The 23,889-nt window shown below is 40.9% G+C and overlaps 2 protein-coding genes across 3 annotated transcripts; one reads left to right on the plus strand and one right to left on the minus strand.

Annotated features, from left to right (window-relative positions):
• The first annotated feature begins 11 nt into the window (after window positions 1-11).
• Window positions 12-15,188, plus strand: LOC106804883 (profilin-like). 2 transcript variants are annotated; one of them, XM_014806265.1, is made up of 4 exons: window positions 12-227; window positions 10,878-11,049; window positions 11,874-11,971; window positions 12,474-15,188. In XM_014806265.1, the coding sequence occupies exons 1-3, from the start codon at window positions 117-119 to the stop codon at window positions 11,969-11,971; spliced, it is 381 nt and encodes a 126-aa protein (XP_014661751.1). In that variant the 5' UTR covers window positions 12-116; the 3' UTR covers window positions 12,474-15,188. The 2 variants fall into 2 exon arrangements, with proteins under 2 accessions (XP_014661751.1, XP_014661750.1); XM_014806264.1 differs by having other exon boundaries at window positions 13-227; window positions 11,874-11,975.
• A 1,292-nt stretch (window positions 15,189-16,480) lies between these two features.
• On the minus strand, window positions 16,481-21,675 carry LOC106804891. Its single transcript, XM_014806280.1, has 7 exons — window positions 21,576-21,675; window positions 21,256-21,476; window positions 20,475-20,626; window positions 19,912-20,001; window positions 18,946-19,596; window positions 18,597-18,664; window positions 16,481-18,158 (listed from the first exon to the last, which is right to left on the minus strand). The coding sequence occupies exons 2-7, from the start codon at window positions 21,330-21,332 to the stop codon at window positions 17,985-17,987; spliced, it is 1,212 nt and encodes a 403-aa protein (XP_014661766.1). The 5' UTR covers window positions 21,333-21,476; window positions 21,576-21,675; the 3' UTR covers window positions 16,481-17,984.
• Window positions 21,676-23,889: the final 2,214 nt, after the last annotated feature.

Here is a 23,889-nt window from a genome sequence, read left to right on the forward strand (position 1 = left end):
ACGGCCACCGAAGCACGCCGCTTCCGCCATTTCTACAAGGTGTGATTACCGGCAAGACAACCGGCTTCAGAACTTAGTTTCTCAGAATTTTTGAGACGAAGTAAACAGATATCATCATGAGTTGGCAGTCCTACGTTGATGAGCAGCTTATTGGTTCGGGATGCGTAAAGCATGGCGCAATTGTTGGTTTGCAGGGTGGAACGTGGGCAGCAAGTCCAGGATTCGCGGTAAGCTTCCCTGACATTGAACTAAGTTTCTATGGGCATTTTTCTCTCATCCGTTCAGAATCAAACTACGTTTCTGACAGCTCATATTATACTCTTTTATTAGAATTGCGCTGTCTATGTTTCGTTATTAAGGCGTGCACTACGGTAGTAGTTTAAGCGTTGTATGTCAATGTGTTATAATACTAGTATTACTAATACTAATAGTAATACTAGTACTTATTGCTGCCAGTTTGAGAGTGGCTCACTGGGACACCACCCCCTGTGCGGCATCGTTGGCAGTTGCCTTTTTTGGTGTCGTGTCACGGACCGAATAGAGTAGATGAATATTTGCCGTGTAAGTGCGCGTATACGCTGTACGCTACACGTGTACGCTCTATTTACACTCAAATCGGTCTACTAAGTCTAAGATCCATTATTCGTATCTAGAATTTATTATGTAACCTCATATCATAAGTGATAATCTTCAAAAGTCCTGGGGACTATAACGAAGATGGAGAGAGTGGATCAAGTCGGTAGATCCACACTGCGGATCGCAGCGGAAAAAGTTGTAAATTTGCTATTTACTAAGGATGAAGGCAGTGAATTCCAATACGGAATCTTTTCTACGGAATGTATTCTAATAGTAATATGTCACTTAATTAACGGCTGCTTATAATTCCCACTGTTAAAACTTTAGTATTTTATTAGGCTGTGGACGGCGTTTAATTTTACTAAGTAACAGTTTGTTAAACATTAGTCTATTACCTCAGCAACTGAATCATGCACAGTATCTCAGGGTGCGAAATTAACGGGAGTCCTGAGTCAAATACTCCTTGATTTACTGACGGACTCCCTTATTTGACATATGCAGGAGTCTGTGTGACTCCCTGAAAATTCTGCCATACTATACCTACTAACTATAGTTCGTTCCAGAGCACGGCCTCGCGGAATTACCGTATTTTTTCAGCAAATGTTCAAAGAAAATTGGGCAGACGTGTAACCGCATGAATCTTCAAAATAAGCACGTGTTATTGTTAATATCTTTAATTTTGAACTTCAGACTGCGGACTCCTTCATTTTGCTACGGACTCCCTCTTTTTGAGGGTAGGGAGTCTGTTGGACTCCCTTGTTTAAAGGTTAATTTCTACCCCTGGTATCTGAAAAACGAATAATTGAAGAAGCCATCAATTTTCTTCAACACCTGACACTACTCCATCACACCTTTGCGACCACAACGTAACCATCACACCACACTGTGACAGTATGCGGATTATATAGGCTGGATCATCATAGGACCGTATCATCTTGCACAATACTACAAAGAAACAATACCACCACAGCTCAACAGCAGAAACTATTCCTGTAACTCAGACAAAACCGAGGAGTATACAGTTAAAAGAGGGGGAAGCAATAACTGGAAAAAATGTAAATACCTGGGCAGTTGTCTTGGAACGGAGAAAGACCTCATTGAAAGAAAACAAAATGCTATATTAGCAATGAATGTTTGGGACAATATATGGCGTCACCATCACTCATAGAGCCTGTATTCCTCTACAACTCCGAATTATGCTCAATATCTAAACATCTTGCTGGTAGAATCGATTCTTTCCAACGCCGGCTCTAAGGAGGGCCATAAATATCAGATACCCTAAGAAAATTAGTTCCGTCGCCCTGAAAGGACTACTCAAATTTACAGAATGGAGCGAAATCATCAAAACACGCAGAATTAGACTTTTTGGACACATCATGAGACTCTCCACAAACACTCCTGACAGGTTAGCACTCCGTGAAGCAGATAGGAAAGTAGATCAGCCAGTCGGTCGACCAATTACTACCTGGTTGAGATTGATGAAGCAGCAGCTGGCAGACATGAACACCAACTGGGAGACTGCGCTGCTGAAGAAGCGAGTGATAGAGATCAGTGGCGAAAACAGTGTAGAGGGCAATAACACAAGGGGGAGAGAGATCAGGATGTGCGTAGCACGGCTGCCAGTCAGCACCTGAAACGAATGGAATGAAGGATCAATTTTCAGGGGCACTGCCACTAGTAGTAGGCATATACTCATACTATGAATGTTTTTCGTACTTGCACTAAGCTCGTAATCTCGTAAAGATTAGTCTTCAAAGTCCAGGTGACTACAGCAAAGACGGAGAAGAAAAAATCCAGTAATTTTTTGTAGCACTGAGAAAGCATTCTTTGTTGCCAGAATTCAGCATTCTTTCTTGAAACCAGATTACTGCAAAGTAATTCCAATTTACATGAGCTAAAATGTCACTCTAGTCTAAGCAAGTTCACAATGAACAATAATAAATACATATTAAACTTTATTTCTGATCTGTTTAATATTTTTTGGAGATGACAAGTAATCTACAAGACACAAAATACCCTACAAAATTTGCTAACCAAACCATATTTTGCAAAGCAAAGGTTATTTTTCTATAACAAGTTTGTTTTAGATAGCAAATATTTAGCACAAAATTTACTCATGGTGTTATGTGAACAAGCTGTGTGTAATGTATATACATGTGTCACATATATCAGGTTGTAAAATAATTATCTGATTAGTATTTGTGTGTCCTGTGATAGGTAACGTGAGTACGACAACAAAATTGAAGAATGTTCTGATCACAGTTTGTAAATTGTGAGTGTTTAATCATCAAAATTAAATATTTGTTATTTTTAATTACCAAATTGATAAAGCTAATGAGCATCACAGGTTTATAACTAGTGATACTAATGATAGTAATAATATGTAGGCTATTAATTTCCTAGTTGGGGAAAAAAGGGAACGAATAGCCTTGAAGTGCTACTCTAAAATTATGTCTTGTTTAATGTGGTGCCCCTCTGTGTATGTAGGTGATGACACATTTTTTATGCCACTCTTACACACCGGTTGTCACTGAAGTATGGTTTACACTTATATGTGCAATACTAATAGCTAATATATGTACGTGAGTAAAGGTTAGAAACCTATATGCACAGCATGTTATGCATCCACACCAACTATGTGGAAATGCCCTTTTATCTCTGGGTGTGGGTGCACTAGGGCACTGTTAACATATGCAAATAGGTAGGTAGCTGGGTAACGTTTTTCCTATCTTATCGGGAGTGTACCCTTCATGGAATTGCACTTGCCATTTGCCAAAATGTGTACATTTCAAGTGTAGTGAGAGGAAGCTAGTCGTCCTGCTGACAATTTGCTTTCCTGTGCTATTCAAGCCAGTACCTTATCCAGGGAAGCTACTGGAAATATGTTGTACAGTAAAACCAAAGTTGGTGACATAATGAGAGCTAGTTAGATTGACGTTTCTCTCGCGTGTGTAACCATGTTGGCATGCGTATATATGGTGAGGTAGCCAGATCACCCTCCCCCCCCGCCTCCTCCTCCTCCCCTTCCCTCTTCACATATATAACTACACCATGGCCAGCTAGCAGGCTGTACATCATGTGTGCCACAGATTCTAGTAGCGTAAGCGTGTGTCTATTGCTCTGCTAGGAGTGCTGGTGAGAGAGAGCATGTGCCAGGGCTGTGATGGCCCTCGCATGAATCATGCACGTGCAGGCTGGGTATCCAGCATTGCCCTGTGTAAATGATTCACACCCGTTAAGTACTACAGAATCAGTCATGGTGACGTCCTGTTTGTAAATTCGCTGGCAACAATGTCCGGATTTAAATTGTGAAATGTAATATAGTATGTTGAACAGTTGAAGCCATGTATTGATTTTTGTGCCTGTGACACATGCGGCAATTGCAGGGAGACATCTGTGGCAAGCTAATCCTGCTTTGTTTTACGTGAGAGTAGCTGGCAAATGATCAGTTAGTGACGTATTTGTACAGCTTAACATTACAACGAATAGTACTGATGTGATATGACATATGTGATATAGACGTGCAACCGCATGAATCTTAAAATTAACCACATGAGTTATTGTTAAAATCTCTAATTTTAAAACCCAGACTGCGGACTCCCTCATTTTGCTGCGGACTCCCGTGTTCAAAAGTTAATTTCTACCCCTGGATATATATTATTAGTTCTTAATTGTGTAAGTATGTTATTAGTGTAATAATGTCATAATAATATTAAGTTGCTGTCTAGAATTTTACAGGGTGGCTGCTATAATATCATGTAGATACCAGTAAAACAGGTAATAAATTTCCAAGTAAATTTAATTTGAGTGTAAAAAATGGACGAAAATAACTTAAAGAGATATCACACATTTATTAAGTACTATAAAAGTACATTTTGAGACAAAAAATTTATCGGGCTTACATGTTCCGGTGTCGATTTTACAAGTTGCACAGTATGTAGTGGAGGGACACTTGGCAGTGAAATTCTGTTGTATTTCGGCTGTACGGAGCAAGTCATTGGAACAGGATGTCTTGTCTATTATAAATAGAACAGGTTTTTCCCATTAAATCTCTGAGAAACTCCAGTTAGCCGGTTTTAAATGAACCTGTGTCAGGTTCAACACGTGGATGCATGCAGAGATGTCTAACAACCTCTAAATAGATTTGCTGCCGTTGGTGCCCTACTTATTAGTATGAGAGTAATTGTAGTAACTATGGGTTGTCTATGGTATGAAATTATGAATCAGTATACATACATGTACATAATGGTATGGTTGACGTTGTTAATTTTATTAATTTTTTTCCTACAGACATTTGAAAAAATGACATTCATATCTATTTAGTGTTTTAGTATGTTGGCCTGAAAAAATATGCATATTGCACATTTACTGTAGTCTAAAACATTGCAGTGAGTAAAAGAGATCCTTTTAAGTAAAGCTTGATATGTTATTTTAAAATGCAAAAATGTACACGCGATCCCTTTCCATCTGAACAGTTCTGAATCGTATATTCACCAATGTTGATAGCAGCTGGCATTTATACATTGAACATGGGTGTTGTTGCATGTTGCATCAATATAGGTGACACAATCACACAGCGCGGGTAAAAATTACGAGCGATTAAATGGATGACTCATCAGATTTCCATAGATATAACAGCATGGCTCTTGAGTTATGCGTTAGCCCTCTGTGAAAATTTGGGTATTCAGTGATGATATGGTGGTGGTAAATAGGCTCATGAGCATCTAGATAGCTCAATGTGTGCTATTTATTCCCTAGCTTGTGGTAAAAATGACAATCGGTGTGATTTTCTATGGCAGTGTGAAGCAGTTTTGTTGAAGTGGAAAAGCACAATGTCCAGCTTACTCACAATGTCTAATGTGTGCTGTAGATTTATCTGAGTGAGCGACTGAGTCAACGCACCAGCTGTGTGTGTCTCTCTCTCTCCTTCTCCTTCTCTTCCCCTCTCCCCCTCTCCTTCTCTCCCCCTCTCCCTCTCTCTATCTCTGTTTCGCCACCTTCGCAAAATGCCACAAATAAATAACAGTGGTGACTTTACTACACTAAGTGGCGAATACAAATGGCTAATGGTTTAAAGGCTCACAAAATTAAATTTGAATAATGAAGTCGTCAAATTTCAGTGTCGTGTTTTCGTACACCTCTTTTTCCCTTACCGATCACCTGCTTATGCCTTGATTAGCACATACGATAAAGTGAAGAGTCTGAGTGTCTATAGTTTTTCATTAGTGTCTACAAAAATAACTTTGGTGACTTAAAAGTCTTAGCTCAAACTTTAAAACATCCAGAGCCACAGATCCAACAACTTGAGCCACTAACGTTATTTTTTAGCCACCAATGAAAAACTATATATATAGCCTAAGTTCACTGTATCATATATCAGCCATTCCACCGTGACTCGCGTTACATTTCTACAAAAATACAACTTTTGATGATCTGGCAGTTCTATCCTATATTAGCTTGCTGCTACTTGTTTAAAAAAACTATTTTAGCAAAGGTACCAGTTATGCATATTTTAGCATTGAAGTAACTTTTTAGTTATTGCAGCCACACTAATATTTTCTCAGATATCATTAACTATTGTATTGTGCGTGACTTGCGTGACGGGCTACTAACACGTGTTTTGAAGTATACTTCACACTTGACTTCTCGTAGAATACCATAAGGTTTATCTGAGTTATACCTGGTGAAATTAAATGAAGGATTCCACTTAATGAAGGAAAATTTATTGCCACTGTTATTTATTTATCGCATTTTGCGAAGCTGGCGAAAGCCAGCGGGTAGCCCTGTATATATAGAGCAACATATATGTATATATATATATATATATATCTGTGTCCCCCTCCCTCTGTGTCTATATATAGATATCTCAGTTCTGTATCTGTCGATCTATCTCTGCATCTTCCAGTCCCCCCATCTCTGTCTCTCTTCCCTTTTCTCTCTATCTCTCAGTGTGTCTCTGCTGGCGCTTCCCTTCTCTCTCTCTCTCTCTCTCTCTCTCTCTCTCTCTCTCTCTCTCTCTCTCTTTCTCTCTCTCTCTCTCTCTCTCTCTCTCTCTCTCTCTCCTCTCTCTTCCTCTCTCTCTCGTCTCTCTCTCTCTCTCTCGTCTCTCTCTTCTCTCTCTCTCTCCATCTCTCTCTCATCTCCTCTCTTCTCTGCTCTCTCGTCTCTCCTCTCTCTCTCTGCTTTCTCTCTCTTCTTCTGCTCTCTCACTCACTCTTTCTCTCTCTCTATCTCTCTCACTCTTTCTCTCTCTCTATCTCTCTCTCCCTCTCTCCCTCTGTCTCCCCCTCTCTCTTCTCTCTCTTCTCTCTCTCTTTCTCTCTCTCACTCGCTGGGTCGTTCACATCGACCATTTGCCCCTGCTAAGTGTTTCCAGGCAGCCAGAATGTGCAGGGCTGTTAAATTCGTGCTGGGTATGTTTGCGTTCTCTGTTTGGTATTGTTTTCTGTTGTAGGGTGGGGGATAAAAACGAGCATACTACTTACACAATCTGCTGTGTGTGTGGTAGTGTACGCTGGGCACACTGCGCGTGCATACGTAAATCTGGCCCCAATTTTAACTTCTATATATTTAAAAGCTCGTTTTTGCATTGCACTGCATTTAAAATGTGTAAGTGGATGAGGCAATGAGTTATCTCATCGCTTTAAAAGTCAAATAATAATGTTATATAAGGTACAGTATGTGATGCTGCGGACTTTTATCATCTTAGTGCAATGTTTAAATAATCTACTTGTGTAAACATTTTTACAAAATTAAGTGCAAATGTCTTTATCAATCCATCACGGTGGCCATTGTTATTATTCCACAATTAACATGGTGCATATATTACTAATTATTATATATATATATATATATATATATATATATGCTTGTTTGTGTGTGGTTTTCAAGAGTGAATATCAGGTGGTGCTATCTTTATTTCTTTCGGAACCGAGCATATTTGCGATATTATCAGGAGTGAATAATAGAGATCTATATCTATTAAATCATCTCTATATATATATATATTCTCTATTATTCTGTTGTCTCTATATCTATCTCTATTATCACTATTATTCACTCCTGATATTATTAAATTTAATTGTTTGCTTGTCTATGTACAATCTGGAATGTGGTTCACTTTTATCGCAGCCAATACGAACCATAAATTTGTGATATATATGTCATTCTGTTTATGCTGTACCCTTTGGCGATTGTGCAATAATTGAGGTTGTATAATTATGCGTGGTATATAATATATATATATCATCAGTCCTGAGTGTATAATAATAGATCTATTATTATCCACTCCTGATATTATTTTAGTGATTCATTTACTTTGAAAACTTTCATTATTTGTGAGTTTGATACAACCAATGAATTGGCAAATTGTAACTTTACCTATATATATATATGTTTGAACTTATTTCTTACCTGCCATGATTCATCTGTTAGCCACAGCCTCTGGGCTTGTCAAATGTACAGTATTGTCTGGAGTTATCTGTTTTAAATATAAGTCGCCCTGATGTAGCCTGTTTAGGGCACATGACATGTAGTTGAATGGCGTCCATGTCGGTGTATGTAGGCATAATATATAGGAAGGGCTGGCTGGGAGCTTTGAAAGTAGTGGGTTACAGCTGCATCTGGGGAGAACTAGATTCATACATGTGGGAGGGAGTGTGATTGCTCAACCTCTCAGCAGTGCAACTGCCTCATAGTGCTTTAGTAGTGCAGAGTTACACCCCCTGTTGCTCAAGTCTGCTTTTAAATGTGGCCAGCAGCCTCACTCAACTCTTTGATACAGTGCACTTTATAAATTTGTAATCATGATCGCTGTTCGCTATAGAAGTTTTTATTGCGCGGCGTTTGAAGCAAGGAGTATAAAGCAGGCGATATTAATGTTTTATCTTCGAATAGCGTGCGAGTTTTCTGTCCGTTAGCTTGAGTTAGGGGTTGTGAAGTTCAGTGTCGACATGTCAATTTGAGTTAAAATAGTTTGTCTTCATTATTGGAAGTAATGCGCTTACGTGCTGCAGTGTACTGCAAACTTCTACTCTGTTGCCTTAACGGTGTATTGCTCGGGTTTTGTTCGAAAATAATAATTGCATTTCCAGATATATATATATTTGGGAGAGGTGGCTTTACATAGCTGATTAAACCTATTGTTTGAAAAATCACCAAGAAATGTGCAAGTTTTAAAATCATTTGAACTGCCCACAGTCCCACACGCATATATATATCTGGTGTATGCTATCCCAAGAATGGAATGTTAAACATCCTCATGTTTTATTTTACAGGTCACTGGTGCAAAACCTGTGCAATTTATATATATTCTCTTTGCTGTAAATACTGGAGTGACATATAATAATGCATGTTTGAAATACCATTCACCTCAATGTACACACTATTTTCTGTAGGCTAAAATGTAGGTGGGTCTGAGCCTCTCTCTGTATACCATCCCGAACCCAATGTGACTCACAACAAACAATAACTAATCGTGAAAATGTGTATCTTTTGTATACAAGTGCGCATGGCGTCCCAGACTCCATCACATAAAGGTATTGTGTGCACACTGTAGGTAAAACTAACCGGATACAGTTGTTTCGTTCATGTTTTACGCACACTGATCTTGCTAATTTGTTGGCAGTGCCTCTGGCAGGAGAGGTTACTAGCCTTGGTGTGGGCACTACTACTGGCTATGGGAAGGGATGTGCAGACACAACTGTGTGGGTGTCAGGTTGAGAGGCACTGACCTGTAACAATGTTACTGCTTTGACAAGTTGACATCGAGCTGTGTTAAGTACTGCAAATTGTACGTCAACGAGGGTTTTTAACCTTTGCAACGTTCTTCCTCGCAGTTTATGCGGAAAAGTCTTGTGGTCATTAATGATTTTTATGGCAGTAAAAGATGCTAACCCTATTGGCACTCAGCTATTCTGTTTTATGGGATACAGCAATGCAAAGTCCTATATATATACATAACCTAAAGAACGAGAGTGTGGCCATTATAAAAGTTAATATATTGCTGGAGACGTTTCCACCCACTATTGCAAAAATGTTTTTATTTGTGTTTAATTATTGTTGTTTTTAATATCAAATAAAAGTATCGAAATTTCATCCTTCTTTGTAGTGGCAATCAGTATTCAGTGAGTGGCAGGCTTCTTACCCCCATTGACTGTGGGAATTGTGGCTGGCAAAAATGTTGAGGATTAAAATTTTAGTTTTTTGCATAAAACAAACAACTGCAGTTGGTAAGAATAACCCAGGCTGTGCTATATATTATGGCATGTGCTGGTCGCTTAGTAAACATGTGCTTATAATTAGATAGGTTACAGTTCACTGAGTGTGTGTGGCAGTGTGCTATGTAAGAATGTGTGCGGATTTCACACTGCAACTGGGAAACAGGGGTCGGGGTATTAAAGCCGCACTATGCGCATCCAAACGCTAATTTCTCCAGTACTAGACTAGCAAATACCTCGTGTCATGCATAATCACACTACCTTATGACAAAATAAACTCTAGTTCCTCTCATTTCACCGCGCGTTGTCTTATAAAAGGCATTTGAAAATACCTCCAATGTTGTTCAAATTCTCCGATGTTGTTGACACTTTCGCGTTGCTCTGCCAAGCAACCGTGGAGTGGTGCTGCGGTACAGCGGTACGGGTGTAGCAAAGATAAATACATGTGACGTCACCTAACCGATTCTTGGTGAAATTGTTTGGCAAACAATTTAGCGTTGGCGTCAGATTACCAGATTTCGCACCTCTTTCTTGTGGGTTTTAAGCAAACGCGCACTGAAATGGGAGGAACTAGAGTTTATTTTGCCATAAGGTAGTGTGATTATGCATGACACAAAGTATTTGCTAGTCTAGTACTGGAGAAATTAGCATTTGGATGCGCATAGTGCGGCTTTAATGTCTTGTCTAGATTAACAGTTGATGTAGTAGTTGCCTTTAGAAACAATAAAGACATCAGATAATTAATTATCAGCTGAGTGACGCTGTTGGCCGATGTAAAAATGCAGAGTAAAGGCCGGAGCTAGGCCGGATGCAGCTATCAACTAGGCAAAAATGTTGGGACAGCCGGTGTTGATGTTTACTGTATTTATATTTAGAAGGGCCCCGTGTCACTGTAGCGTCCCATCCCGATTCCTAATACGTGGTAGCTATTTATACATAAATAGCCAAAGCAAAGTGCTGTCTCCGGTTTGAGTAAAATATTTACGTAATAGAGCGAGATTCATGAAGACCAGCAATCACACTAGATTGGTTAATTGTGCTTCACTGAGTTCTAATACGGATGCAATTTTGTGCTGATTTCAGGTTTCTGAGGCCGAGATTGCGAAGTTAGTAAAGGGATTCGGAGAAGCATCGTCGTTGCAAGCGGAAGGCGTGCATGCCAACGGTATAAAGTACATGTGCCTAAATGCGGGGGACAAAGTCATTCGTGCAAAGTTTAAGAACACCGGACTAGTTGCTGCAAAAACAAATCAAGGTGAGCTACTAGCTCAAAAATAGATGTAAATCTTCCCTTCAGATCCTCATGGGATTGCTACGTAGAGCTTGTACCGGACACAATTAGTTTGGAGACCCATGTGAATGTATACTGAGGGTGTGGAGTGGTCGAGGGTTGGTCGGCCACTAGAGTGAAGTACCATGGAATGTTGTACGTTGCTGTATTTGGTGCTGTGTGTTAGTTAGCACTAGAAATGAATATACAGGTGGTGCAAAGAGAAAGCAAAAGACCATGCTTACATGCTTACTCTAAAACAGGTGTAGTCTACATCAAATATGTGCAGCCTCCCAGGTTTCCTCTCCCTGATACCTCGTCTAGTAGTTAGTTAGTTTTGTTAATCATTTCCAATTACGTAACGTGGAGATTGGCAATGGTTTTCAAGTTAGAATATAACAAGCATAGCAAGTTGGTGTGAATGTGTTTCATGATGTTAGGTTTTGTGTGCTAGTAGCTATGTAGCAGCTGTCAATATATAATCTTCTCCCGATGGCTGCAGTGCTAATGCAACTGAATTAATATAGTGTGCAGTATATATATATTAACAAAGCTGTGCAGCGATGCAGACATATATATGTGCAGTTCTATCATGTTCACGGGTTTCCGAGGCATAGGTTAGGAGTTGGAATGTGGCTGCAGCAGTAGAATTAAGCACTGGAGATGGAATGCTGAAAGTAATCTGTAGTACTGCTTCTCACTGTGGGGTGTAAAACGTTTAGGTAAAATTCACAAATTTACTGGAAAACATATTTAGGTAAAATTCACCAATTTACTGGAAAACGTATTTATTTGCGTATCTTTTGCAGCTGTTCTTATTGGTTACTTTGAGGAGCCGATGCTGATTGGAAACTGCTCAGCAACTGTAGAAAAACTACAAGATTACCTGATTGGTTGCGGTTATTAAGTATGTAAGTATAACACATGGGTTGTGTGTAAATATTTCCCGGGTATTTTAATTTACTTTGGTTCAAAAATCTTCTTTTTTTCGTAATGTGTAGATGGTAAGATGTAGATGGTGTAACCTCTAGATGGTATTCGTGCAGTTTACTTAAAATGTAATGAGAGCTTTTTTAAGTTATTAATCTTCAGTTAATTAAATAACTAAATAAACTACCATCTGTTATAACAATGGAATATTTCTAATCGTTTGTTTAGTTGCATGGTTGTAAGTAAGTACTACGTGTAAATTGTTGGCAAGGCATACTTACTTAATAATATTTGCGTGGAAAAAAAATACTGCTTTTCGCCCCTTTTTAAAAGGTTTTGTGTAAGGTCAAAAGGTTATGTAGACATTTACACTCACACATGTGATTTGCTTGTACGTCACATCAATTTTTTCTACTTATGTATCCTTAGTGTATATTTTTACGTTTTAGCTTAACACTTTCTTTGATATTTCTTTACAGATTGAGAGGCAGTCAAGCAAGTAACCTTGTATCTAGATCCAGCGATCGCCTTGAGCAAGTAAAGCTTCGAAATTCATTGTTAATGACACTGTATACAGTTTTCCTCAGTTAAGACACCCAAACCACTCTAGCTTTCGCAAAAATTTGGAAAGCCGCATACGAACTGATTTGTCGTGTCATTCAAAAATAACGCGTCTAGCTTCAGCCGGTCTCCGTATCTTTTTTGTATGATGTGTGCGATGTACATGTATGTTTTGTAACGTGGTGTCCCGCGGTGCGTGGGGCGGTCTGAAGTCGCGCGGCATTGTGCGCTCGAGCTCGTGAGGTTCGACCAATCGTCGGCCGTCGCAGGCGCTGCCGCTTTGCTGGGAGGTTTGTTAATTTCTTAGTGTTATATTTTTACGAACGTAGTAAACGCAGTGAAACAGCGAGCGGTCAACATGACTGGGCTGGCATGCTGCCAGTCGCGGCTGCAAATCGTTCCTCTAGTTGAAATTTCGGGGGGGGGACCGAATGAATTTCAGTGGGAAAAAAATCATTCGTGATCTGATTGCAATGAAATGTGATGCGGTGTTTTTACGCGACTGCTGACGAATCACAGATTGGCGAGCGTTATCAAAAAATACACAATTGTAATGCGTAAATTTTATAATGTTTTACAAAGTACCGAGACAGTGTTTGGAAGAATTTCTTAAATTGAAGTGAGATCATCAATTCTGTGTTCGTTTCCAGATGTCATTATAGGCATTGTGTGCATCTAGCCATAAATTGCACATTCCAAATCGCTGTATTAGTACTAAAATGGGTAATAAAAACAGAATAATGATATCAGAGTAGGTGATTTTTGTAACCAAGTTTCAGCATAATTCGAATTCAGACGTTTTCGGCGAATCGTTTATTTTTGTACACGAAAGCAGCTGTCAGGTAAAGGCGAGCGATCACGTGTTAACTTGTTTTTTAGTGATAATTTTTGCTGTCTGTCTGTAGGCATACAATGTTGCAGTTTGAGTTTCCCGGCGCTAGTAGTTGCTCGCTTACATATCAGTAAGAAAGTGTCTGTTGTTGGTAAGGACGTGGTGGTGGTGGATTCATGCATGCAGTATTACGGGGGGCGCGTCTGCCAACTGAAGCGGCTGTTACACACCGGGAGTCGCTGTCGCGAGCCTGTGTGTGACTTACAGTTACACTCGCAGCAGATGGGAGGCGCGCGCGTGCGTGTAGTGGCATGCATGTCTAAATGCAGGCGACGTAGTTTCGGGTTGCATACGCTGTCGCTGTCAGCGTGTGGCAGATGGCACGTCTGAAACCTATGTTGGGGGGATGCTGGGCTGTGCAAGTCACATCGCGCGGCCTGTTACCTACAGCAGTCAACACCTCTCCCCCATCATTCTCTGTCTCTCTCTCCCTCTCTCTCCCACTCTCCCCTTCTCTGCATCCCTCACCGTCTTTAGATCGCTCTCCCTCTTTCCAACCCTCCCTCACTCTCTCACTGTTTCCTCTCGATCGCCCACTTAGTAGTGACAACGTGTATTTGTCCGAGGTATGATTTCGCGCGCCGATTGGCGTTCGAGGACGGGCGTCTCTCATCCTCACTGTCAGTCTCCTGCTTTGCTCCGCCGCGCCTCTGCTGCTACACGAGGTTTCACTCGGGGCGCGCGATGTAAGCAAGCACTGCCAGCCCTGGAAACTAATCAAGGTGCTCGCTGTACAGTCTCGGTCTTCTCCCGTGGCCTTACGAGGGCAACGACGCCAACGTTCGACTCGTTTATTCGTGCTGCCAGCTAGCGGCGTGTTAGCGAGCAGAGGTGTGATTAGCTCTAGAACTATATGGCCCTTCACTATATGCCTGTGGCAGAGCGAAGGGCTATAGTTCTAGAGCTAAGGCGCGATGTGTTGAGTGATATATCGGTTTATTTTGTTCTCCGTTCTTACACGTGGATATTAAAATCGTTACTAGTTTGCTTGCTCGGTGGTGTTACTTCTACTCGCGTTAGCGTTCTTCGTCTGAGCGAGGCGGTATCCTGTTCTCCTGCTTGCGTGGGTGGGATTTGTGAGGCGCCGGGGGAGGGGAGGGTGACCGGACTCTTTGCGCAGCGTGTCTGCGGGCGTCAGTTCGGTCTCCTTCTAGTCGGCGTAGATGGCGTAGGTTAACGCCTGCTGCCATCCGGTAGTGGTAGGGCACCTGTGCACCCCGTCTTGCACAGCCCGCTGAGAAATCTAGCGCCTGATGCAGGGCGTGGCATGGTTGAATGTAACGCGCTAAGATGACATCGGTTTCCTCCACACGAGGGCCGTAGTCAGTTCCTTCTAGTTACCGGCGCCAGTAAGTAATTCGTAGAACTTTGGGTGTCATCAGAGAGAGTCGTAACACTTTGCGGGACCTTGCGCTCATTCATTAGAGCTTCCATACATGCAATCACCCTTGGAGCTAATGTCTGTAGAGGTGTAATTGTCACGTAGACAGGAAAGTTCTACCGGGAAAACCGATAAGGGGTCGGCACAATGGGAGTGTTCGGTGGGATAGTCACATCCTCGTGAGTAACCAGCTGTTGACTTGCATACCATTCTATATACCAATATGCTCAGCTTATAGCATTTTAGTTTCACTGATGAACTAAGGTCATGGGTTTTCCGGCTTTGTATCCCAATAATAAATAATTAACACTGTACCGTATCAGCAGCTGGTATCATGATAATAAACGGTCGTAAAATACATTTCGGAGTTGACCGTTTTGTTTTTTCTCTTCTTGTGAATTATGATAACATATAAGTTTATACTACAGTGCTAGACTGATTTCAAAAGTTCCTGACTGTAATCCCTTGATTTGCAACGACTTCCAGAGTCAATATGTCTGCTAACTTGAACCAATAATTTTTTAAATAGTTTGATTTAAAGCGAAACAAACGTTTATAAACAATAATTAATAGGGAAATATTTTGAAAGTTGTATCAACATTAGTACGTGGAAGCAAAGCATCTATATTATTATCATCTACATACCTACGAAAAAATATCATCATGCATGGTGATGGTAATTTACATAATGTTGGTTTGGCACGTTAAAGCAGTCTAGTGCAGGATGTCAGAGCTGTAGTGTGCATGGTCGAGGAATCGTACGTACAGCCTGCAGCACAGGATGGCACAGGTAAACGCCAGGAAATCGAACTCAGAAATGCAGGAAGAGACAAACCCTAAGGATGGGTTGCAACCCGGAAACCCACAGCATCACATAGTCGTGTGGTGATTGTTGCCGACTGGTCGGTCGCAACCACGTCTCTTCCTGCCTCTAGTGAAGTAATATCGATCTAATAGAAATTAATCGCAAATCAATCATGTGTAGCTCTTCTTAAATTAAGTTGCTCTGGCAATGCAGAATCGCTGAATCTTCGCATGCACTGCATGATGCAACGTGAAAGGTGCAGGATAGATAACAAATAGACGCCTAGTGTGTTTGTGACCAGCCGATGATGAGTCAGCTATGACGACGGTGAATCATACCGATAAAGCTTCCTACCGGCTATAAAAATGTACGATCTAGATCGAATGTCTGATGTGTATAGGCTAACAAAACTTTCTACAGTGCCTGCTCGTCCTCCTGTCTTCTTGTTATGAAGGAGATAATACGGTGGGGAAATAAGCTGTTCTTGTACTTTTAAGTAATTGGCAACCAAGGGGCTGAGCAGCGAGCTTGTATTTTAAATGGGAAAGGCTGTACCTGTCGAGGTTGCTCAGGTGTAAGTAGGTCAGTCTATTAGGTACACATCTGTAGATACATTATATCGGCATATCTGTGCAATTCATATAAAGATAGGGCAATGTCGACCAATGTCTGATGGCTATATCTAAGTGCATCTATACCACTTAGGCGGAATTAAAAGTAATTTGACATAGGCTGCAAAAATCCCCCGAATCATTATTGTAAAATATGTCTGATTTCTTCTACAACAAACCATTACTGTAGCATCACAATAACTAATATTTAGAAATGGAAGAAATGAATCACGTGCTCGGTGTTTCACTGATATTTACATTTCTGTGTTTATTCACTGTCAATATTGAAACAGTTGAAATGTACACGCACATCTGTAACTGGCATATAACACCATGGTACGGTTATTACACAAGTATAGAAAACCTATAGCTATGTAGTATATCATGCATTTGTACATAATTGTACAGTTTTACAGTATATCACGATTTAATATGTATATTAGTTTTAAATATTTTTACAAATTATTAGTAACTTGGTTTACTGTGCGCCATAAAAAATCCTCTAAGCACACTTTTTAAATAGAAAAGATGCAGATGTAAAACATCTTTACCAAACATGACACACTTACATGCATTTCACACGTGTTAATAATTTGAACGTGTATGTCGTTTTGCTATAGAAAAACGTCTGCTTTCAAAGAATCATAAGTGCATGCAATAACAATAATAGAAACGAACAATTATCCCAGAGATGACGCTACCACTGCCCACAAGGGCTTCACGAACAACAGAACATTAAACTGTTCTTACTGATACAATAGCATTCTGGGTGAACATCAGATCATACGTTCCTCTATTCAAAATTGAAGAAAACGCGCACAACCGATCACATGAAAATATCTTTTATAACATATAGCAAACGATTTCTAAAACATTTTTTAAAATTATATTCAATGCTATAGTTCGCGAGAAAATGCTTGATAGATGTGAGATATATTGAGCTTGAAGTCACGACGCTTCTGATGCGTTCCAAATGTATTAGAAAAGAAATTCGGTTATGAACTTATTTTTAAGTATGTATGTGATCTATAATCACATTATTTTATAATGCCGCATATAGATTTATATATCACATAATAATTCACGACCAGTGGTTTTTCTCAAAGTACTGTTATGTTAATTATTAATTTGTTTAGTTACTGCTTGCCCTGTACGTGGAAACATTACACCAATTCTAGCATGTAAATTACATCGCAGATATTATCAGGAGTAGTTAAAGGGAGTAATATATCTAAATTCCCTTTATCTACTCCTGATATTATGGAGCTGTCATTGCATTTTACGGTATAACAAAAATATTTCAGAATATTACTTCACTAGGTGGCAGCATCTTGACAGTTAGTCTGTTAGGTAGAATGCATACCGTTGTAACCCGCTATCATATTAGCGACCTACACCACCGAACCTGCTACACTCAACAACAGGCGCATGCCGATGTAGATTTGACTAAAGCTGTGTTAATTTTACATTTGCATTATATATACTGTTTATAGGACATCATTGCACAAATTAACTCAAATTTAACGTTGCGTCAAACGACGTATTAAATGGAAGGGTATTGCGAACAGTGATAAATATATGACAGGATAGAATTAGCTAAGGTAGAGTAACTCTGAAGGACCCGATCTCTTTGTGCAAATTGGTTCACTGCTCTGTAAAGCTTGTAACTATACATCAGGTTTTATTCTTCTGTTGTTAGCTAACGATATCCATCTAGAGTCGCTAACTTTGTTTTTCGGGTTATGTTTTGGGCTCGAGATGCTTCTTCTTCATTAGAAGTTCCTTCTTCCACGGGGGCATTTGCTCTTCGTCATCTTCCAGTTCCTCTGACGGGCCTTCCTTGTGTCTTTCTCTCTGCTCCATCAGCTGCCTCTTCCACTCGGGTATCCCGGCCCACTTTGCTTCCTCTGATTTCTGAAAATGTAAAGTATTTTTAATTAAAGCGTTTAATATATAACATGCTCCTCGTGACATTATGGGATGTCAACACTCACTCCGTGTTTTCCTCATCTCCTCGACAATTACGTACAGGATCCGTCGTAATTACGTGCTTACGTCTTATTCCTGACACAAATGTATTTTCGGTTTGAAAGGGATGGAATTAATAAAGAGGAAGGAAACGGTTATTTGCGGAACGCGGGATTTGGACATTTTAATTACGTATCTAGAAACCGGGATATAACAGTCACATCCTTCGTTATTCGGGATTATAAGTCAACGCGCATGCGGGAAGACCATGAGTTGCGATTTTATTTAACTGGGAATTGACTGGAAATTACATATTTTCTACCAGTGGAACTGGGAGTAAACGCTGCCCCTCTAGTAATGATGTCAGTATAATATGTAAATCACCTTGATCTCATCTTCCTGATGGACCTTCCTCACAAGTAGTTCCTTCTTCCACGGAGGGATCGGCTCGCCTGAAATAACCATCATAGAGTTCACTGTTCGCTGCCAAATGTAGATATTTGTAATTTTATCAATTATTATCAAAATCTATTTGTTCCATTCATATCTCTTGACGCATGTTCTACAGATACATGGGATGCATATAAACGATAATTAAACATATTCATAAGGTGGAAGGGTGATAAATGATGGAAAACTCCATCTGCGCACAACTTTATCTGTTTGTAAAAGATGTTGGGCGATATAAGTGACTCAGCAACAGACAGAATAAATGAAATCCTCAGCCACGTACCGTCAATGATAACCGGTTTAATAGAGTGGTCGTGCGCCTTGCTGACGAGTGATGCCCCCTGGCGGGCATTTTCCTTATTTTCACCGACGTCGTGCTTCTGTTCGCGGATCTCGCTGGGACGAATAAGATGCTCCACGTATACCAGCTTGCTCTTGCTGGGACTTGCAGACGCCCCGTCGTCAGGTGCGCTGTGCTGACTAGTATGAGAGCTCACTGGTTCCGGCATCGCAGATTTGCTGGGGCTGCACGGCCACGGCTTGTTTTCGTCTGCTTTTGCCTGCTCGGTTTTTGATCGATTCAGCTGATTCTTAAGAAGTTCGCTCGGTTTCATGTTCGACTCCGATATTTTGTTCTTCACTAAGCTAGGCTTCAGCAAGTGCTCTTCGCTCGACTCGCTCGATACGCTATCGGAGATCGAAGCGTTCTCCTGTTTTGGCTTCGATGACGTCACCGGCAGACTGTCCGCTCTGACGATGTCACCTTCTACACTGGCGTTCATTCTAACAGGCAATTCGTCGTCCGCAGTGAGGACGGACTCCGGACTTTCGGCATGCGATGCTGGTCGCATAATCTGCTGCATTGAGCTAGGTCTTATGTTGTGCTCCGTCACCACTGTAGGCGCTCCTGTCAGTACGGTGATCACTTTCTTAGCTGAAAGAGGAGCACATTGCAGTTTATATTCGTACAGATCATTAATCACGAACCTTCACTACATGCCTCATTCTCTTCCCTCCATTCTTTTTTATCTTCCTCCTCCCCGTCCTTCTTGCCCTCCTCTTCCCCCTTTCCTCATCCTTCTCCGCTTCCTCATCCTGTAGTTCACTCTTCTTAATCATCCTAAGCATCATCATCACCATCATCATCATCATCATCATCATCATCATCATCATCATCTCATATATTGATACAGACAATCCCTCATACATAATACCAAAATATAAGTCCACATACCGTAAACGGTCTTACCATTTTTCTTAAAAGGCTTCGGTCCGGGTTTTAGTTTGATGCCAGTCTCGATTTCGGCTAGCAGGGAATACCTCTGAGTCTCCGGCGGAGCTGCAAGTCGTACGAATGACTGTTTTAGGGCACAACATAATCGATAATGGTGGCGATCAAATTTACGAAGCGATTGAAAACATATAAAGGTATTCTGCCACAACGAACAATCAACCACTAAAACAACACAACCAACAAAAAAACCCAACCACAACAAACAAACAAAACAACAACAACAACAACAACAACCAACAAACTCACAAACAACAACACGGACAACCAATATATCATAATGAATAACTCATAAAACATATAAAGAAGAAAAGAACAAGAAGAAGAAGAGAAGAAGAAGAAAAGGAGGCGAAAAGAAGGATAGGCAGTAGAAGAGAGAGATGGGGATGAGAATGAGGATGGGGATGAGAATTGGAATGGTAATGGGAATGTGAATAGGAAGGAATGGGAATGGGAATGGTAATTAGAACAAGAATGAGAACGAGGATGAGAACGAGGATGATAATACATGGTTTGCATACCATCCTGTTGTTTGTATCGTCCTGCCACGCTGCTAGTTCCGTCGAGCATGTTCGCATCAGCACTTGATGCCATCATGGGAGGTGGAGGTGGTGGTGACGGGTCATCACGATGAATGACGGAAACCTCGTCCTCAAACGTCACCGACCTTCTCCTATAGATATCACAAACATGGCAGGCGGACATCACATCACCGTATGAGATGACGGGTGCTTCTAACCACTTATCACCTCGTAGAGAAAGTTTTATCGCAGCAGTCAAGCGTGGGCGGGAAATGCTTATAGAAAGCCTGTCAATTTATGATGTAATCGCAAATTTTCACGAGGCGTCTTTCAGCCTCGTGCCGTGACTGCGAAGTTATGATACCGCCACGTTTCGCAAGTGGCTGAAAAGCAGTGCGATCAATATATACTGGAAATGCACATGATAAGGTTGTCTCCTTAATATTTCACGCTGCACCAGCAATCCCGTCACGTAGTGATTCCAGTTTTTTTTATTAATAATTTACTTCGACAATGACTGCCTTAGCGGTTCTACCCAACTCTGAAGACGGTCAACTCTAAGAGCTGAGAACTGGCATATATATATATAGTTATTTATATATATATAGTTATTTATATATATATATATATATATTTGTTTATTTAAATATATGCTAATAAGATTTGCTTTAATTACAAAACATGCGCAACAACAAAACAACTAAACGTTGTCGTATAAAAAATCGTATCGTAGCGAAAATATCGTTTAATCGTATCAATATCGCATAATCTGATTACATACCTTATTGAGCTGTTACTGCCGGCCGAGCTGGCTCTCATGCTGGGTGGACTATTCGACGATGCCGTGGTGGATGACATCGAATCGCTTATAGAGCTAGATGTCAACGATGATGGTTGCCGATGACCACTAGGTGGCAGTCCTGCAGTGATAGCGTCAGGAGGCAGTGCAAGCTCGGGTAGCTGTGAATCTAAGTGGGCTTTAGTCTCATGCAGTTGCTGCGGATGGTGATGCTGTTGTGGTGGTGGTTGTGGTTGTTGTTGTAGTTGTTGTTGTTGTTGTTTTTGTTGTTGTTGTTGTTGTTTTTGTTGTTGCTGCTGCGGCTGCAGTAATTGTCCATGTTCTGGATGTTTTTGTTGCTGTTGTTGTTGCTGCTGCTGCTGTTGTTGTTGTTGTCGTAATAGTTTTAGGTGCTGTTGTTGTTGCTGCTGCTGTTGTTGCTGCAGCTGCTGCTGTTGTTGTTGCTGCTGCTGCTGCTGCTGTTGCGCATCACTCACTCAGCCTCTCCCGCCGAGTCAGCCTCAGCTAAGCAAACACCACGCCGACACAAGCACGTGACGCCGCGCCGACGATGCGCGGGACGGCGACAGCTACGTCCGCCATGTTTACCAAGCGCTGCCGTTCACCCGTGACGTCACTGAAGCAGACGATACCAGCAGCGAGAGTGGTGAGATCATCATGGTGAGTATCTCGACGGGGTCGACAAGCTAAACAAAGATGTGAGGACAGCGATGCGTCCACCATGCCCTCGCCGATGTACGGAATAGCGCCGTCGGTCGACATCTGTATACTTGACTGCTACAATTACCACCGACTAGTCTTATTCAGTGGACTCGCGCAAATAATTCGCGTCTCCAGTGCGACGCGAGTGGGAGAAACGGTCCGTGCGCTGTTAAGTACGCGTGTAGATTCACGCGCCTTAACGCCCGCCATATACGTGTCCCACGTCCATCAGCTGTCATCGAATTAGGACTGCGTGTTAGCGAAAACATGCGAACTCTGCCAAACCTAGAACAAGACGACTCTTGCGCTTCCTGCGAGGAGCGAGACGAACATGACATGACCGCGTAGTAACAACTCTCAACACTCTAGCAGCCGAAAGAACGAACGTGGGATGAACACCGAGTTGACACAGCAGCCATCGTAGCTCTGCGGCTGCCACACCACGCCACTTATCTCAACTTCACTAACAGCAGCGAACCTCGTAGGTACGGGGTGCGAAATTAGCGCGAGTCCGGAGTCAAATACTCCCTGATTACTGTCAGACTCCCTAATTTGACATATGCAGGAGTCCGTGTGACTCCCTGAAAATTCTACCATACTAAACTAGTTCGTTCGGGAAACGGCCTCGCGGAATTACTGTATTTTTTCAGCTAATGTCCAAAGAAGATTTGGCAGACGTGCAACTGCATGAATCTTAAAGATCTTTAATTTTGAACCTCAGACTGCAGACTCCCTCATTTTGCTGCGGGACTCCTCTTTTTGAGGGTTGACTCCCGCGTGTTCAAAAGTTAATTTCTACCTCTGTAGATACTACTATAGAACATCGTAGAACCTATAAATACTACCTATAGAACCTCGTAGAACCTATGATACTTCCTATAGAACCTCGTAGAACCTATAGATACTACCTATAGAACTTCGTAGAACCTATAGATACTACATATAGAACCTCGTAGAAGCTATAGATACTACCTATAGAACCTCGTAGAACCTATAGATACTACTATAGAACATCGTAGAACCTATAGGTACTACCTATGAACATCGTAGAACCTATAGATACTACCTATAAAACCTCGTAGAACCTATAGATACTATCTATAGAACATCATAGAAACCTATAGATACTACCTATAGAACCTCGTAAAACCTATAGATACTACCTATAGAAACTCGTAGAACCTATAGATACTACCTATAGAACATCGTAGAACCTATAGATACTACCTATAGAACCTCGTAGAACCTATAGATACTACCTATAGAACATCGTAGAACCTATAGATACTACCTATAGAACATCGTAGAACCTATAAATACTACCTATAGAACTCGTAGAACCTATAGATACTACCTATAGAACATCGTAGAACCTATAGATACTACCGATAGAACATCATAGAACTATAGAATACTACCTATAGAACATCGTAGAACCTATAGGTACTACCATAGGAACATCGTCGTAGAACCTATAGAACATCGTAGAACCTATAGATACTACCTAATAGACATCGTAGACCTATAGGATACTACCGATAGAACATCACTAGAACCTATAGATTACTACGATAGGAACATTCATTAGAACCTATAGTACTACCTATAGAACATCGTTAGAACCTATATAGTACTACCTATAGAACATCGTAGAACCTATAGAACATCGTAGAAACCTATAGATACTACCTATAGACATCGTAGAACCTATAGTACTACCTATAGAACACGTAGACCTATAAATACTACCTATAGAACTCGTAGAACCTATAGATACTACCTATAGAACCTCGTTAGAACCTATAAATTAACTACCTATAGAACCTCGTAGAACCTATAGATACTACCTATAGAACCTCGTAGAACCTATAGATACTACCTAGACCCCCGTAGCTGCGCTCAGCTCATGTAAAT

The sequence above is a fragment of the Priapulus caudatus genome, unplaced genomic scaffold (assembly GCF_000485595.1).
Source record: "Priapulus caudatus unplaced genomic scaffold, Priapulus_caudatus-5.0.1 Scaffold91, whole genome shotgun sequence".
Taxonomy (NCBI): Eukaryota; Metazoa; Priapulida; class Priapulimorpha; order Priapulimorphida; family Priapulidae; genus Priapulus; species Priapulus caudatus.

Bases quoted from the DNA above. Each gene is read 5' to 3' on its own strand.
- LOC106804883 (XM_014806265.1), top strand. From the start codon at position 117: ATGAGTTGGCAGTCCTACGTTGATGAGCAGCTTATTGGTTCGGGATGC. The intron at 228-10,877 runs GTAAGCTTCCCT...TGCTGATTTCAG, and splicing joins CAGCAAGTCCAGGATTCGCG to GTTTCTGAGGCCGAGATTGC. The intron at 11,050-11,873 runs GTGAGCTACTAG...TATCTTTTGCAG, and splicing joins TGCTGCAAAAACAAATCAAG to CTGTTCTTATTGGTTACTTT.
- LOC106804891 (XM_014806280.1), bottom strand. From the start codon at position 21,332: ATGTCATCCACCACGGCATCGTCGAATAGTCCACCCAGCATGAGAGCC. The intron at 20,002-20,474 runs GTATGCAAACCA...TACGACTTGCAG, and splicing joins ACGATACAAACAACAGGATG to CTCCGCCGGAGACTCAGAGG. The intron at 19,597-19,911 runs GTAAGACCGTTT...CTCCTCTTTCAG, and splicing joins GAAGCCTTTTAAGAAAAATG to CTAAGAAAGTGATCACCGTA.